General features: G+C 56.8%; 1 protein-coding gene across 2 annotated transcripts in view; it reads left to right on the top strand.

Annotated features, from left to right (window-relative positions):
* FBXL18 (F-box and leucine rich repeat protein 18) overlaps positions 1-15,492 on the top strand; it is a 58,041-nt gene that overhangs the window by 33,958 nt on the left and 8,591 nt on the right. The window contains exon 4 of one of the 2 annotated variants that reach the window (XM_081819038.1): positions 1,814-2,697. The exons of the other annotated variant lie outside the window; for it this stretch is intronic. Coding sequence (XP_081675164.1) covers positions 1,814-1,859 — 46 coding nt within the window. The 3' untranslated portion in view covers positions 1,860-2,697. Of the gene's footprint in view, positions 1-1,813; positions 2,698-15,492 lie in introns of those variants that run through there. 2 annotated transcript variants of the gene reach the window in all.

Raw genomic sequence — 15,492 nt, 5'->3', positions numbered from 1 at the left:
AGGCCTTGTAAGGAAGAATAATAAGAACTGAGAAATTAGTGGACGAGGATAATGCAGCGTGGCTGGTGGTAGCAGGTTTCAGTGGAGACCCCAGATTCCCGAAGCAGATGTGGAAGGGGGCACCGCTGCCCGCAGTTCCCTTGGCCTTGGCCCTGGCCCTGAGCCTCCTCCCCCACACTTCGCCAGCAGGGGACGGGATTGTGCGGCGGGGGCTCGGGTGCCCTTGTGGTGCTCCCTGGCCTCGTTTGCGCTGGGGGCACGGGGTTCTCACTGGGAGTCTCTAAGATCGCTGACACAGGCTGGATGGTGTCGCCTGAATGTCTAAATTACTTTCTAGAGCTTTTTCAGAAACCACGGTGGGGGGCGGGAGGGGGAGGTTGCATTCATGTCACGGGGTCGGGGCACCTGCTGCACCCTGCTCCAGACCAGCCGGCGGGGGAGTGGGGGTGGGACCCAGGGCTGCCCGTGGCCATGAGGTCCGGGAGCCACGTTCACCGCCTGGGAGGTTCGGTCTGTAGCGCTCCGCTAAACCTGACGAAGGGATGGTTTTCCGTGGAATCCTAACGGTGTGGGCCAGAGGCTTCTCTGTGTGCTCACTGTAGCGGGTGGGCTGGAGGGAGAGGGGCCGGAGAGGCGGCCACGCGACGGCCGTGGTGCAGGTGGGGTGTCTGGCCCCGGCCCCCCTCGACCACTGCCTGTCCGTATGCGGCTGACCAGAAGCACTTGAGCTCAGCATGTTTTTAAAGGGGGGGGTGGGGAGTCGGCCAGGGGGCTCACGGTATATGGTGACCAGGTGCTAAGTGATCAAATACGTGTCACCTGCTTTTCCACACAGACCTACTTTTCTGTCTGGTGATGCCCACTCCTGAATTTTGTGTTCAAATGAATTTTGAATGGGTATTTTCATGTAAACTTGTGGCATGTGGAAAGTTTCAAATAAAGTGGACTTGATTTAGAAAATCAGGTGATTATGCAGTGCTTCCGGAAGGGACGCTCCCTGACCTTTCCCCTGTGACCCTCTCCAGCCCTGGGGGTGGGCCAAGGCGGTGGCGGGGGGGGGCACTCATCACCCGTGGCTGTTCTGATGGGGTTACCTGCTTGGAGACGGGAGACCCAGTGGGGGACTGGAGGCTGCCTGGGGCCCCCAGGATGCGGCTGCTGGGTCAGCCTTTGCGGGCCAGGGAGGGAGGCTATGGGCCGCTGGAGCGCATTCACACTGTTGGGCAGCCACCACCACCGTCCAGCTCCAGAACGTGACATCCCTCCACTCTGAGACTCTGTCCCTGTGACACACTGACCCCCACCCCCTCCCCAGCCCCCCGGCACCACCATCTGCTCTCTGTGCACTGGACGACTCTGGGAACCTCGAAGGAGTGGACTCACACAGGATTCGTCCTTCTGGGACGGGCTTGTTTGTAGCATCTGTTTTAGGCAGAAGCGTCCTTCACCAGACCTGGGCTCTGGGAAGGGGCTCTGGCTGCAGCGTGGCGAGGGGAGAAGGTGGCAGCTGAGCCCAAGAGACCGGGGCAGGTGAGCAGGCGTCCGGGCAGGAGCAGGGACCTGGACTCGGAGGGGCTGGGGGCCCCAGGATGCTGCAGGACAGAGGGACAAGTGTGTGGGGCTGTCGGGTGGGCCGAAGAGGGCTCAGCTGCACCTCCTGAGCTCCCCACCTGTCCTCCAGAGGAGAGTCGCCTGAGGCAAAATGGCGATCAGGGGGCAGGGGCCTCCATCCTTCCCGACTGTCCAAGCCAGTCGTCCAGGCTTGGTGCGCGCCTACCCACAGGACTCCCCACGATGGTCTGCTTCTGCCCAGAGTCGCTGAGAAACGGAGGAGACAGTGCCCGAGGGGCCAGCAGTGACCTGCCCAGGAGGGACAGGACTGACCCTCTGTGCCGCCGGACCCAGACTAGACTGTGGGATCACAGGAGCGAGAAGTCCCGGTGGTCCTTGCTTCAGCCCCCGTGCGACCTGGTCATCAAGGTGACAGGTAAGTGGTGGGGGGCGGAGCCAGGGCTGGGAAACCACAGGGAATAGGTCACTGCTGCTGTACTACAAGCCACCCCCAATGTCAGGGTGTAAGCGAGCAATTGGGAGATGCTCCTGGCTTCCCCGGGGCAGGTGTTTGGACAGAGCAGAGCATGGCGGCTTGCCTCAGCTCCCTGGTGTCTGGAGCCTCTTCTGGGGGCTGGAATCTTCTGGAAGCATCTTCACTTAGGTGACGGTGGTTGGTGCTGGCTCTCCACTAGGACCTCAGCTGGGCCTGTGGCCAGAATGCCTACGTGTGGCCTCTCCATGTGGTCTGTCCACGGGGGCTAGTCGGGTTTCCTCACAGCATGGTGGCTGGGTCCCGAGAAGCCCGGGGGATACGCCCTAGCCTTGGACATCCCATAGCGTCACCTCCACACACTTTGTTGACTGAGACAGTCACAGGTCAGCCCTGTTCAAGGGACGGGGACACAGGCCTGTGTCTCACGTGGAGTGAGAACTCGCGTTGTGGCGTCTTGAGCAAGTGCCTCGGGGTCAGGGAAGAGAAGTGTGAAGGGCTTGGCACTGCCCGGAAGGGCCAGGGCGCGCACTTGGAGTTGACTTGGAGTTGACTGTGTGAGGCAGCCTGGCCTTTGTCGGTAGGCTGAGCCTCCAAAAAATAAAATCAAAACAACCTCAAGTAAAGCCGTTCGTTGTGACAGAGAGGAAAGCGCCGGGGGGTCCCGTGTGCAGGGGGGAGGGTTCCTTCGAGGCTGGAGGAGGGAGGGAGGGCAAGAATGACAAGCTTTGACTGTCACCAGGAGTGTTGTGTAGGATTTATTTGTTGCCAGTATTTGCCTTTCTTGGCAGTGGAGGAAAGCGTTGCGGAACCCTGACCTTGCGGAGCGGAGGGTCTCCTGGGAGCCCCTGGGGCCGCCCAGGGCCCCGCAGCGGTCGGGTGGCGAGTGAGCGAGCGAGCGTGTCTCCCACCGCAGATTCCAGGCCAGGAGGTTGCTGGCGTCACGGAAGCTGCTTTCCCTTGGACCTTTCCCGTCCCGTCTGGCGCCTGAGCCCCGCGAAGTTGCTGGGAGTGAGTGTGGCCCCTTCTCCCTGTTCAGAGGCTGCACGCAGCGCCGCGGGTGGAGGCCGGCCGAAGCCCCGAGGACCGCCCACCCCAGTGAGGAAGGGGACGGAGGCCCTGCAGGAGGGTGCAGCTCGGAAGCCCCGGACGGACTCGCTGGGCCCGGCCCGCCGATCCCTGCCCTCACTCCCGCGCCGGCCCGCCCGCTCACGCTTCCACACACGCTCACGAGCACGAGCTCGGGTTCGCACTGACGTCCATGCACACACGCACTTAGGCGCTGGCTCACACACGGCCGCTCGCACCCTCACACCCACCCCCACACACACGGGATTTCACGGTGTTCGTACTCACACCCACACTCTTACACATTCCCGTCCACACCCTCACACAACTCTTGCGGGCACATACACTCACACGCTCGCACGAAGGACTGGGCTACTTTGACGCCCCAGTTACTTAATACAACCAATTCAATTAAAGGTAAACTTTTCTATTATGTTTCTCCCAGAAAATTTGAAGAATTCAGAGAAGTAGAGCAAAGGGGAAAAGCAGTGACCCACATTCTCAGCCGCCACAGAGAACCTCTGTTGATATTTTAGTTAATGTCCTTGGAGTCCTCGTTCCGTGCTTTTTAAAAAATGTCCTTTGGCTGCGATCATCTGACTTAGGATCCTGCTTTTCACCCACGACAATAAAAGGATCCTGTGTCCTTCCTGCCTCGTCAGTGTAACTATGCAGTTCGCTGTCACATGGACGCTGGTCCCTCGTCGTTGGACAATTAGGTTGTCTCTAATTAGCCACCCTTCCAGAGAAAGCTGCTCTGGTACCCTGTGCTGGAGCGTTTTTCTATATTTAGAATTCTTTCCTTAGGAGAGACTCTCGTTAGTGAAATTTCTGGGTCTACATATGAATTTTTTAAGGCTGGGAGGTGCCTTTAGGGGGCTGTGGAAGTGGAGTGGTATTTTGGGGTGTGGGCTGAGTCTCCTTCCACAGGATGATCCGGCTTGCGAGTTAGTCCCTGGCTTCTGAACTCCGAGGTCACCTCCCAATTGCCAAGTTCCCTGATTCCAAATGTACTAATTACCCAGGACATTGATGATTATTAAAGCAGTAGCAAATGCAGAGAAACCAAAATGAATAAATGTCAGAGGATTTCAGTCCTCCCAAATGGTGATACCCCACACCCCCCAGGTTTGCTTTTGTGTTCAGGGGAGCCCTAACCTCCAGCTGGCTGTTCCCAAATTGAGGGGTGTGGTCGCAGCCAGAGTCCCAAGTCCCTCCCTCCCATGGACTGCCTGCCAGGGGCTGGGCCCGGGGCCTGGCAGCGTCCCGCCAGGCCATCTCTGGAATAGGGCCCCCAAAGGTGTCCATGCCTGAATCCCCAGATCCCGTGACCATGTTAGGGTCCATGGCAAAGGGGAGGTAAGTTCACCCATCAGTGGGCTTTGGGACGGGGAGACTAGGCCTGTGTAATCTCGAGGGTCCTAGAAAGCAGAGGAGGGAATGCTGGAGGCAGGGACCAGGACCGGAGGAGTGCAGGTGGCCTCCCATCGCTGGGGAAGCCAAGGAGACGGGCTCTCCCTTAGAGCCTAAGGGATGAGCTAGCCCTGGTAACACCTGGAGTTTAGCCGGTGAGATATGGGTCAGATTCCTGACCTCCAGAACCGTCTGAACATTAACTCGTGTCCTTGACCACAGTGTTGGCAATGGGCAAGGAATTCCCCACTGCCTCTCTCCCCCCGACCCCCGACCCGTTCTCCCTGAGTGCAGAGCGGCTGGCCAAGGCGTGTCCCCCAAAGGGAAGGATTTCTGGTGACTTTGTTTCTTTTAATTCTTTTTGGTCCTTTTCCAGATTTTCTACAATGGTCATGGAGGAACTTAATTCTTTGATGTAAACGGAACAAGACAGACACAGGGAAACAAAGTGAATAAAAATAATTTCACGAGAAACAGTATGGAGCTCTTAACAAGAAAAGATCACATCTCGGGCGCCTGGGTGGCTCAGTTGGTTAAGCGACTGCCTTCGGCTCAGGTCATGATCCTGGAGTCCTGGGATCGAGTCCCGCGTCGGGCTCCCTGCTCAGTGGGGAGTCTGCTTCTCCCTCTGACCCTCCCCCCCTCATGCTCTCTCTCTCATTCTCTCTCTCAAATAAATAAATAAAAAATCTTTAAAAAAAAAAAGAAAAGATCACATCTCTGTGCAATAGAAGGAAAGATTATTCACAGGACATTGATCCCAAAGGCAAGTTGTGGGGTACTACACAGCTGTGATAACAAGTTCAGGATTAAGTTTGTGCAGAGCGAAACCTGGACCCACACGGGTACACGCTGGCCTTTGGTGGAGGGGTCATGATGGGGAAGTGGGGTTCCCACCATGAGGTCGGGCCCAGGGTCCCGGGAGCTGGTGAGAAGCAGTTTGGGCCGTTCAGACCCGCCTGGGGTGGACATGTGCTCTCTTGAAGATGGGATGAGGGGAGTCCAGAGCCAGCCTTTGGGGTGGTCCAGGAATCCCTCTCTGGGTCCAGGAGGTGGGAGCCATTCACAAAGCCTTGGTGGGCTTTGAGGAAATCCTTCAAAGGCACCAGCTGGGTTTTCTACTCTCTGTCTGTGTAATCTGACTGCTCCTGGGACCTCCTAGAAGAGGAATCGTTCAGTGCAATGGTCTGAATGTTTTTGGCCTCCCCAAATTCATGTGTTGAAATCCTGCCCCCCCACCGTGATGGTACAAGGAGGTGGGGCCTTTAGGAGGTGATTAGCTGAGGAAGGAACCCTTAGTGCCCTAGTAAAGGGACACCTGGGACCCTTGCCCACCAAAGACGAAAGATCCAACTCTGTAGGAGCTTTTCAAAGCTCCTATGGACCTCTCATCCCCCAGCTTTTCCTTTTGGATTGGTCTATTATTTATTTATCTATTTATCTATAATTTTGCTTAGTCTCTTGTTTGCCCCGACTGTGAATTGATCGCCTCAGGCCACTACAACGCTAAAACACTTGTTCATAAAAGTTTTTAACAGATGCCCACCCAGGGAGAGGCTTTTAGCAGGAAATGAGCTCTGAGTCGGGTCAAATAAAGGGAATTTCTGCAATGGGGACTCCAGCAGCCTTGTCCACGGATGCTGGTTCTTGGAACGAGCCTTCAGAGCACCCTCTGCTCCTCCCGGCTCCTCTGGGACTGGGAACATGGGCCATTGGTTTTCAAGGCCGCTGCTGAGCTGCCGAGTGAGAGATGGGACGGGGCAATTAAAACCCCACAAAATGCTGTTCCTACCAAGATTCAGTCCTTTTTCTGGAATAAACATCCCCAGATTGCTGCAGGCCTCTGGTTAATTTCCAGAGTTCTGAAAAGGTTGGTTCTGGTCATTTTTTTGCCAGTTTTTTCTACTGCTTCTGTGAGGGGTGAGTTTTCAAAGGTTCCCACTTGGCCATTATTCCTCCCGTCAGCCCGTCACTTTAGACAGCTGTGTAATATTCCACCGGGTGCCATGTTAGGACTTTGGCCCATTTTTGATGGTTTTCAGTCTTCTGCTCTTCCATACAGTGCTGCAAATTAAGAATATCGCTTGACTATCACTTTACGCATGTGTAAGGGTCTGTAACAAATTCCTGGGAAGGAACTGCAGGCTCAGAGAGCATGTGCATTTGTAATTAGAAAGGTACTGCCCACGTTGTCCTTCACAGGGGTGGGTTGAACCAATTTACATTCCCACTAACGATGTCCAAGAATCTCAGCTTCCCACCGTCTTGCCAATAGAGGGTGTTCTCTAACTTTTGAATTTGGCAATCGGGTGGGTGAAAAATAGTATCTAAGTGTGATTTCACGGAGCATTTCTTTTATGAGCAGAGTTGAGCATCTTTTTATATATTTTAAAGGCCATTGAGAGACTCCTTTCTATGTTATTTTTTTCTTTGAATATTTTATTTATTTATTTGAGACACAGAGAGTGCACACTTGCACAAGCAGGGGGTGGGGCAGAGGGAGAGAGAATCTCAAGCAGACTCCCCGCTGAGCGTGGAGCCTGACGCAGGGCTTGATCCCATGACCTTGAGATCGTGACCTGAGCTGAAACCAAGAGTCGGCTGCTCAGCTGACTGGGCCACTGAGGCACCCCTTTGTTACTTTTTTCTTATTGGTTTGTAGACACTCTATCTATAAGAGAGATGAGAGCCTTTATTTTGTAATATTTTATAATAAATATTATATAAAAAGTATATAATATTTTATAATAAATATATGTATTTATTTATATATAATATTTTCTAATAAAGATATAATAAAGCATTTAAGAAGTGCTTTGCCCTACTTCTCTCTGCTCCCACGTCTTGTTCTCCGGGGACCTGGAGACTGTGGAAGCATAGACTCGTAAGCAGCTCCTGCCCTCTGGGGGCAAGACCTGGGCCGTGGGCCCTCCTGGGGGCCTCGGCTGTCTGGTGAGCCAGCCTCAGGGACCCCCACCAGGTGTCCCCTGCCCGTTCTTGTGCTGCTCCCTCCATTACAGTTGCCCTGTTCTGCCCATGACTGCGGAGACTCCCCGTGTCCCTCAACCTCCAGCCGGCTTTGACGTTAGCCCCCCGGGGAGCTACCCCCCTGGTCCAGGCCCTTGCAAACAGGAGCAACCCCCTTCTTGTCCTGCGTGACTCCGGTACCTTGTGCAGACGCCCCTGCCAATTGCTGTTATCGTCCTGCCTTCGGTTTTGCAAGCAGTCTTTCTTTCCTAATAAAATAAAGCTCATTTGAGAAACGGCCAATATAAACAAAGGAACAATAAAGTAATCCCAACGTTAATATTTCAGAGTACATCCTTCCAGCCTTTGTCTGTGGGCTGTGGAGATGGGGGGAAATGGGATTATATTCCACAGACGACTTTGCCCAGTGCCCCTTTTGCTCGTGTATGTGGGGCACGCGTTCCTGCCCCCTGTAACCTGCTGCACCATGACTTGTGACAGCTTTATTTACCTGACTTATTTAACCGGTCCCCCATGATTGGGCAGTTAGGTTGCCTCTAGATTTTTTGTTTTTATAAGCAGAGCTGCAGTGAGTGTTCTTATAAACGCAATATGTGTGTGTCTTTTTTTTTTTTTTCTTTAAAAGAGAAGGCATGCCTAGAAATAAAATTTCGGGGTCCGAAGGTGTTTAGAATTTGAGGTGTCCGTACAGCCCCGGGAAGAACAGGGACCGTCCCCTCCCCTCCCCAGTAGCGAATAGGAGGAGCGTGGCTTCCTATCCTGCGGCTCATCTGTTCCTTCCGTGGATGGGACATTCCCCAGGGACGATGCTGGCCCGTCTTCCCGGCGCAAGCACCTGGTCTGGGCGTGGGCTTGGACTGGCTGTTGAATGTTTGGTGACGTGCATTCAGTCCAGAGAGAGAAGGTAGAGACTCTTCGGTCTGGTTTGGTTCAAGTCAGTCTCCATGGAACACTGTGTCGGCAAAAAAAAAAAAAAAATCTGATGCTAAGGATTTTTGTTCCTAAAACGTGTTTAAAGCCCTAAATGTTGAAACAAACCAGCAAGCAACAGCAGCAGCTAACCCTGGACGCGGTAACGCAGTTGTCCTCATGTACAACTGTCTGGACACAGTTGTGGGTCCTTCTGGGTGGAGAAGCCCAGGTCAGCTGTGAGCCACAGACCCTGTGGGGCAGCCGAGAAAAGAAGGGGTCCAGTCCCAGCAGTGCTGATCCCCCAGCGAGGATAGGGCTGGTGCAGGGCCAGGTGTGGCCGCCGGGCTGGGCAGCATGCTTTCCAGGCTCCCACCCTCCCGAGGACCTGAGCCCCCCACCCCGGCCCCTCTCCTCTACTTGCCCTTGACCCCCGAAGCAGTCTGAGCTCCTTTTATGGCTCCTGGGACACAGCCCACGCTGGGTCGTCAGTGGCCTGTGAGGCTGGGGCTGGTAACCGTATGTGTGTGGTCCCCCCAGAACAACTCCCCAGGTAAGTCTGCGACCCACCTTCGGGCTGATGGAACCAAATCCCAGAGTAGGCCGAGGGGGCCTGGGGCCACGTGTCCAGCCCCTGGGTCCTCGGCAGCCCGGGTGAGCACGCAGAGAGGCCCCTTCCCCGATCCCTCCCAGGCACCCAGTCCAGCCCGGCTTCACCTCCCCCACCTCCCCCTGCCGGGGCCGAACTCCTGCGGGGCAGGATGGTCACTGGGAGAGAGGTGGGCCGAGGACGACCGCACGTGAGGGGGGATTCACCCATAAACATAGCACTCGTGTGTGGAGGAAGAACAGCTTCTTTGCACAAACAAGACTCCCAGCTCAGTTCCCAGAAGCTCCGTATCTCAGAGCAGCGCTGCTCCCGAAAAAGGAAGAAAAAATACGGCGAGGGAGAAGGAAAAGTGTTTCGGTGGCCGGACAGTTGCTCTGGGGCAGAGGGCAGAGGGCAGAGGGCAGGGCTGGCGTGGAACGGCAGGTCGGGGTCCGTGCCTCCGCCGTCAGACTGGGCCAGGCCCTGCTGCAGGGACTTCAAACCCCTTCCATCACATCTGCTGACAGGCACCAGGCCGGGCACGCTGACCGTCACGCTGGCATCTGCCACTCTGGCGAAACAGGCGGTTTTGAAGCAGAAACAGACACACACCCCCAACAAAAAACCTATTAAGCACACGCGTGCATGCGCGCACACACACACAGGCCCGTAGCCGTCCCAACACACGCCCACAGGGTAAAAGCCCACCTCCCTGACCTGTCGGCGGTGCCACGGCCTTTGTGAGCCCCAAACTTACCCTGTGCGTCCAGCTGGCCCCTCACCATCCCCCACGTGCCTGGCCCGTGAGGACAGCCACCACTGTGCAGGGACTCGAGTGTGCCCTGCTCTCTGCTCCAGGTCCCTGGCAGTGGCCCCCGGTGACTCAGCTGGGCCTGGCGGGTCAGGGCGAGGCCCTCCCCGCCGCGGGCACCGGCTCTAGAGAACACGCGGGTGGGTCTGGGCTCCCTTCCCAGGTGTCTGTCCCTTCTAGGGTCTGATGGGGGGCAGGGGGCTCAGCAGGCCCGGGGCAGAGCCTCTGAGGGTCCCGGTCCTGACTTGTCGGCTCAGAGAACAACGCGACCAGGTGTGGCCACCTGCTCACGGCCGGGCCTGCGTGCACGCTCCCTCGGGGTCCTTGCTGGGGCTCAGCCGTCCTGCTCCTCAGCCAGTGGCTGGATACCTCCCAGGTCTTAGCTCTTCTGCTCGGCCCCGTTCAGCATGTGGGGCCCAGCCTGGCCCAGCCCACGGCCCCCTCCTCCAGGCAGGCAGTGGGATTCTAGGAGAGCCTAATGGAGACACTGCTCCCACTGAGCTCAGGGGCACCGTCCCTTCGAAAGGGTGCCCTTCCAACTCCCAGCCCAGGGTCTCCTTTACTGCCGGGCAGCTATGGGCACCGAGGGATGCAGGACACTGTGGGGGACAGACTGGGGACACCCACCGGGCTGTGGCCACACAGTTCATCTCCTGCTCTTGGTAGACCCACAGGGATACCCCATGACCCCCACTTTTCGGATGAGGCTCAGGGAGGTAAAATGACAGTGAGCCCCTGGCTGGGCAGGCCCCGCAGCTGGGGTCTTGAGCCCCTCTTTCCAGAAGCCGAGTCCGTGCAGCAAAGACAATCCTGCGCCTCTGGACAACTCGGGGGATGGGGCCAATGCTGGGTCCCCTGCACTGAGGAGGGTCTCGCCAGCCGCAGGCCATCCGTTCTCTGGGCCGACCGAAGCCCACACACGGGCCCGGAACACCCGCTGTGCCCGCCCCGGGGCTGAGGCCTCCTCCGGCTGCGGCCTGTGTGGACGCTTGTGCGTCCCTCAGCCAAGCTCCCGGTCGCTCAGGCGGCCCCAGACTGTCCCTCAGGCCTCGCTCGGCTCCATGGGGGTTGTGGGGGGCAGCGCTGTGGGTGTTTCCCCCCTCAGGAGCCTGTGAGAGCACCTCGTGTTTGTCACACTTGTTTTCTCCTGGGCCCCCAGTAAGACTGTATTTTACATCATGACCTAGTACGGAGAACACAGACGTAGTGACCCGAACTAGATGGTCAGGAGGCGATCCTCACACGCATGCTGATGTTTTATCTTGTATTCTCTTGTCCTATTCTCTCTTTCATTGAGAAACTAAACTTTGGTTGGATGGAGCCCACTAAGTGGATTTCATGGCTTCCTGGTGAATTTTCCACACTGGCTTTTGGGAAGGGGCGACATCTTAAGCCCTTGGGACATGCCAGGGACGCCTCGTGTGCCGGGAAAACCAAAGCCCCCAAACACTTCCAGATGCCCCCGGGTGTGTGGTATCGCCTCTGACTCCCTGAGCGGGAAGTCGGCAGCCCGTCCTCAGGCTCCTTGGGTGGTATGTTGGGTAAACCAAGGTTGTTGCTGCATGTCCTCGCCAGCAGTTGGTATGGTCAGTCCCTCATTTAACAAGGAACTCAGGCAGGTGTCTATAGAAATATCCATCCCCAGGGAGGGAGTGCTGACGGCCACTGGAGACGGACAAGGAAGTCCTTATAGGATCTGAGTGGAGGGGTGGTGATTTCTACACGCAGGAATCGGGAGGCTTCATGACACAGGGCAGATCACTAAGCGCCCTAAAGCCAAGGACGGCAGCGTCACTGGGAGGAGGGAGGAGGGTGGGCGGGCACAGAGGGGAGGACAGAGGTGTGCAAGTGACAGATGTCACCCCGTGTGTGTCTTCAGCTCTCGGCCTTTTCGTCTTAGGAGTGTTCTTATGATTGTTCTGCATTCAGTCAGCTGATACCGCACTTACCAGCAATGGTAGTAGTTTGTGGCTTCCTCACTGCATATCGGATGCCATTTGAAACCCTCTCTCCACAAACACACGACCTGTGAAGTGGGTGGCGCCATGTCGCCCAGTCTAACCAGCTGACCGCCAGCTTGCACGGTCACACAGCCCACGGGGGACGGTGGGCCCCCACCCCACACTGAGCGCCTGGCAGGTTTCGTTGGGTTGGGTCGGGCTGGGTTGGGGGTGGTGGCCCAATGAAATGCGGGTTTGTTTGTTGGTTTTCCTGCCTCTCCTGGCTCTTTGGATTGGCTGTACCTTTCATCAGGCGATTTCTATCCCTCGTGCCAATTCCTGATGAATTCGTGGACCAGAGCCGGGTCAAGGCAGAGCCCTGTTAGCCCACCTCTGCAGACCTCCCTCCAGGAGGTCCACCAGCAGCCCCCCAGTCGGGGTTCCCAGGCCAGACGTGCATTTGCCTCTGACTGCTTTCAGGGTGCCAGGCCCCGACCCCCGGGGGCAGTCACTGGTGCCCTTTCTGCCCCATTAACACATTGTTTCATACCATTTCTGCACAGGCAGACTCCTCTGCTCTGCTCCTCATCTCTCTAGGCTCCCAAATACTTAGGGGTGAAACCTCTCTAGAATGAGAAAGGCCTTACTGAGCCCTGGGCCTGCTCGGGCCCAGCTATTTTTTGGGGGGACAGATGGGTGCCCCGGAAACGCCGGGCCCGTCTCCCCTTCGGCTCGCTGCCGTGTTGCCCGGCAACTGGCTGCTCCTTATCAGCTCCCAGACAAGCTCCAGCCAAATCCTGAAATGGCCCCACCTGTTTTTCAGTTTGTGGTTTAGATTTTTTAAAATTTTATTTTATTTTAGGAAGTGAAATGAACAACACTCATTCTGGAAGGGGAAGATAAGGCCCGGATCTGCCGGAGCGATGTCTGCTGGAAAGAAATCTCTTTTAACTTGTGGGCAATTTTCCAGCGTGGCTCGGGTGGTGCGATAGAGTCGCTGAGAGAATTGGACGGCGGGCTGTGGGCACAGGCCAGCTGGGCGCGGTGGCTGGGGTGGCATTTTGCCGGGATGTGACTTGGAGATAAGCTGAGCAAGGGGGCCTGGACCCCGTCGCCAGGCCAGCCGCCTGCCCCCTCCCACCCACCCACTGGGAGCATTGCAGGCCTTTGCTATCCAAGGGTTAAGTTTCCCAGACCTTCTGTTGTTTTTTAAAATACAGCTTGATCCTCCTTGACACTGGAGAGGCATTCCTTGCTTTATTGCCATCTGGAAACTGTTCTGTCTGGCTTCGGAGGTGGCCTCATTGCTACATTGAGTCTCCGGGAGAACACATTCCCAGGATGTGTTTTGGTAGCAAATGCTAGAAAATAATAGAAACCTAGTGCAAAATGGCTTAATTATAAAGGGAATTTATTTCAATAAAGAAATGGTATGGGTAGACTTCAGGTCGGGATTGATCCAGCAGCTTAGTAGTGTCTGCAAGGACTCAGTTTAGGATGGTGATTGGCCAGCTGGGCTGTGGGATTCCTTGTTTATTCCTACCCCTGAACCAATTATTATGACCAGGGAGATGAGAACACCCTGATTTGCTTAGACCAGTTAGGGTCCACCCAAACCATGGGGGCTACTACAGAATGGGGGTGGGACAGATTGGATTTTATGGAGCACACAGTGTCCACTAGATCCTTTTCTGATACACAAGTATGATGACTCTGGTGGATCTAACCTGAGCTGATCTGATTTGAGTTGTTCTCTGTCAGCCTGCAAGTCTGTGTTCTTAGAGGGGATGGCCCCGTTCTGAGTCTCAGCATCCAGTGCTGTCCCTTCCCCATCTCATGCTCTTGCTTCTGTATACTCTACTCTCTGCCCCGCCTGTCTCCCTTCAAGTCCTCTGTTGCTCTGTGCTTGGTCCACCACAGGGCCTTTGCACAGGCTGTTCCCTCTGCCTGGGGTGCCAGAGACAGAGAAGCAGAGGGAAATCAGATGAAGAGATTAGCAGGGGGCAGCCCTAGGGCGTGCCATTCTTGATCTTGGGCTTGTAAGTTTGAGCCCCATGTTGGGTGGAGAGATGACTTAAAATCTTTAAAACAAACCCAAACCAAACAGATTGACAGGGGGTGGAGAGAGGAGGAAGAGAGGCCCACAGAGAAAGAGGTGAGAGGTGTGTTGGGAGGCTAGGTTGGTCTGCTGACCAGTCCGTGGGGCCTCCCCTGGCCCGACACATGGCTTCTGGTGACTATGGCCAAGATGCCCTGACATCGTGGCTGTCTTTCTGGGCCGGGATGGCCCGGAGGGCCGGGAGGCACTCAGTGCTGCCGTTAGAGGGGGATGAGAGGAGAGACCAGCCTCCCCTTTGGGGCCAGCTGAGCTTCAGGGACTTTCTGGGCACTGGGGCAGGGGCTGCCACCAGCTTTCTGGGTGCAAGACTGGGAACAGGCACTGGGCCAGGCCTGCAGGGTGGCTGGGTACCCAGAGCATGAGCGGTACCCAGGGCATGGGGGGCATCTGGGAAGGGCTGGTCTCCCCCTCGGCCATCAGGGTCCACCCAGGCATCACCAAGTTGTCAGAACCAGATGGGCCCAATCTGTTGAGTACAGATGGGGAGACTGAGGCCCTGGAGGAGGCGACCAACCCAAGACCCCGGGCCACCTTGGGGCAAAACCAGGGCTCTTTCTCTTCGTCCTTCCGGTCCACTACCCCATCCAAAGGGACTAATAGAGATGGTGGCCCAATGTCCATCACCGGCTCCCACCACTGAGCGGCCATTTCAGAAGGCTTCCAGAAGGGTCGCTGCAGCTCCCCGTTTCTGTGTACTGAGGCCCAGTGCCAGGCCCTGGGGGCAGGATGTGCTGGGCATGTGGGGTCAGGCTTGTGTCATCCCATAGGGCATAGCCAGCAGGGACGGGAGAGGCCAGGAGGCCCCCAAGTCAGCAAACGCTTCCCGGTGCCGGCACTGGGCTCAGCCCAGGCACAGTGGGGACCCTGCAATCATAACAGTGCCACTGGGGCACCATGGTGAGGCGGAGACACAGTCCCCAGGTAACGACAGGGCCCAGAGAGGTCCCAGCTGGTGGAATGTCCTGGAAGGCTTTGCTGAACAGAGATCGACAGAGCTGGGAAAAACATTCTGGGAAGGGGGATGGGATGCTCTGAGCCCCCAGGTGGGAACAGCAGGCCTGTGTGGCCTGAGGGAGGGTCTGGGACTTTCCCTGTGGGGCACACACACATGTGGCTTTGGAGGCCACAGAAGAGCAAGGGCCTGGGGCTGGGGTGTGACAGCCATCCAGGTAAGGGGTGACAGGCACCCAGGTGAGGGGTGGCAGGTGCCCAGATGAGGGTTGGCAGGAGCCCAGGTGAGGGGTGACAGCCGCCCAGGTGAGGGGTGGCAGCCACCCAGGTGAGGGGTGACATGCATGCAGGTGAGGGGTGGCAGGCACCAGGTGAGGGGTGACACGCATGCAGGTGAGGGGTGGCAGCCGCCCAGGTGAGGGGTGACAGCCGCCCGGGTGAGGGGTGGCTGGCCTGGGCCCAGGCATGGAGTGAGGTGAACGCGGGCCAGCAGTATGGAGGAGGTTGAAACCCAGGGGAGCTGGGGTGGGGGAAGGCACCCCCCTGCCTGCCTTCTGGTGGCCCCTGCGGGGTGGGAGGGGTCACGGTGCCCAACATGGGAACCCCTGAAGCCTGTACCCCAGGACAAGTCCTGCGCTGAGGACTGGGGGCTGGGCGCAG

This window comes from Leptonychotes weddellii, chromosome 5, assembly GCF_054177405.1.
Source record: "Leptonychotes weddellii isolate Sample4059 chromosome 5, ASM5417740v2, whole genome shotgun sequence".
Classification (NCBI taxonomy): Eukaryota; Metazoa; Chordata; class Mammalia; order Carnivora; family Phocidae; genus Leptonychotes; species Leptonychotes weddellii.
The sequence above is the reverse complement of the archived record's forward strand: the minus strand, read 5'-3'. Positions and strand labels throughout refer to the sequence as shown.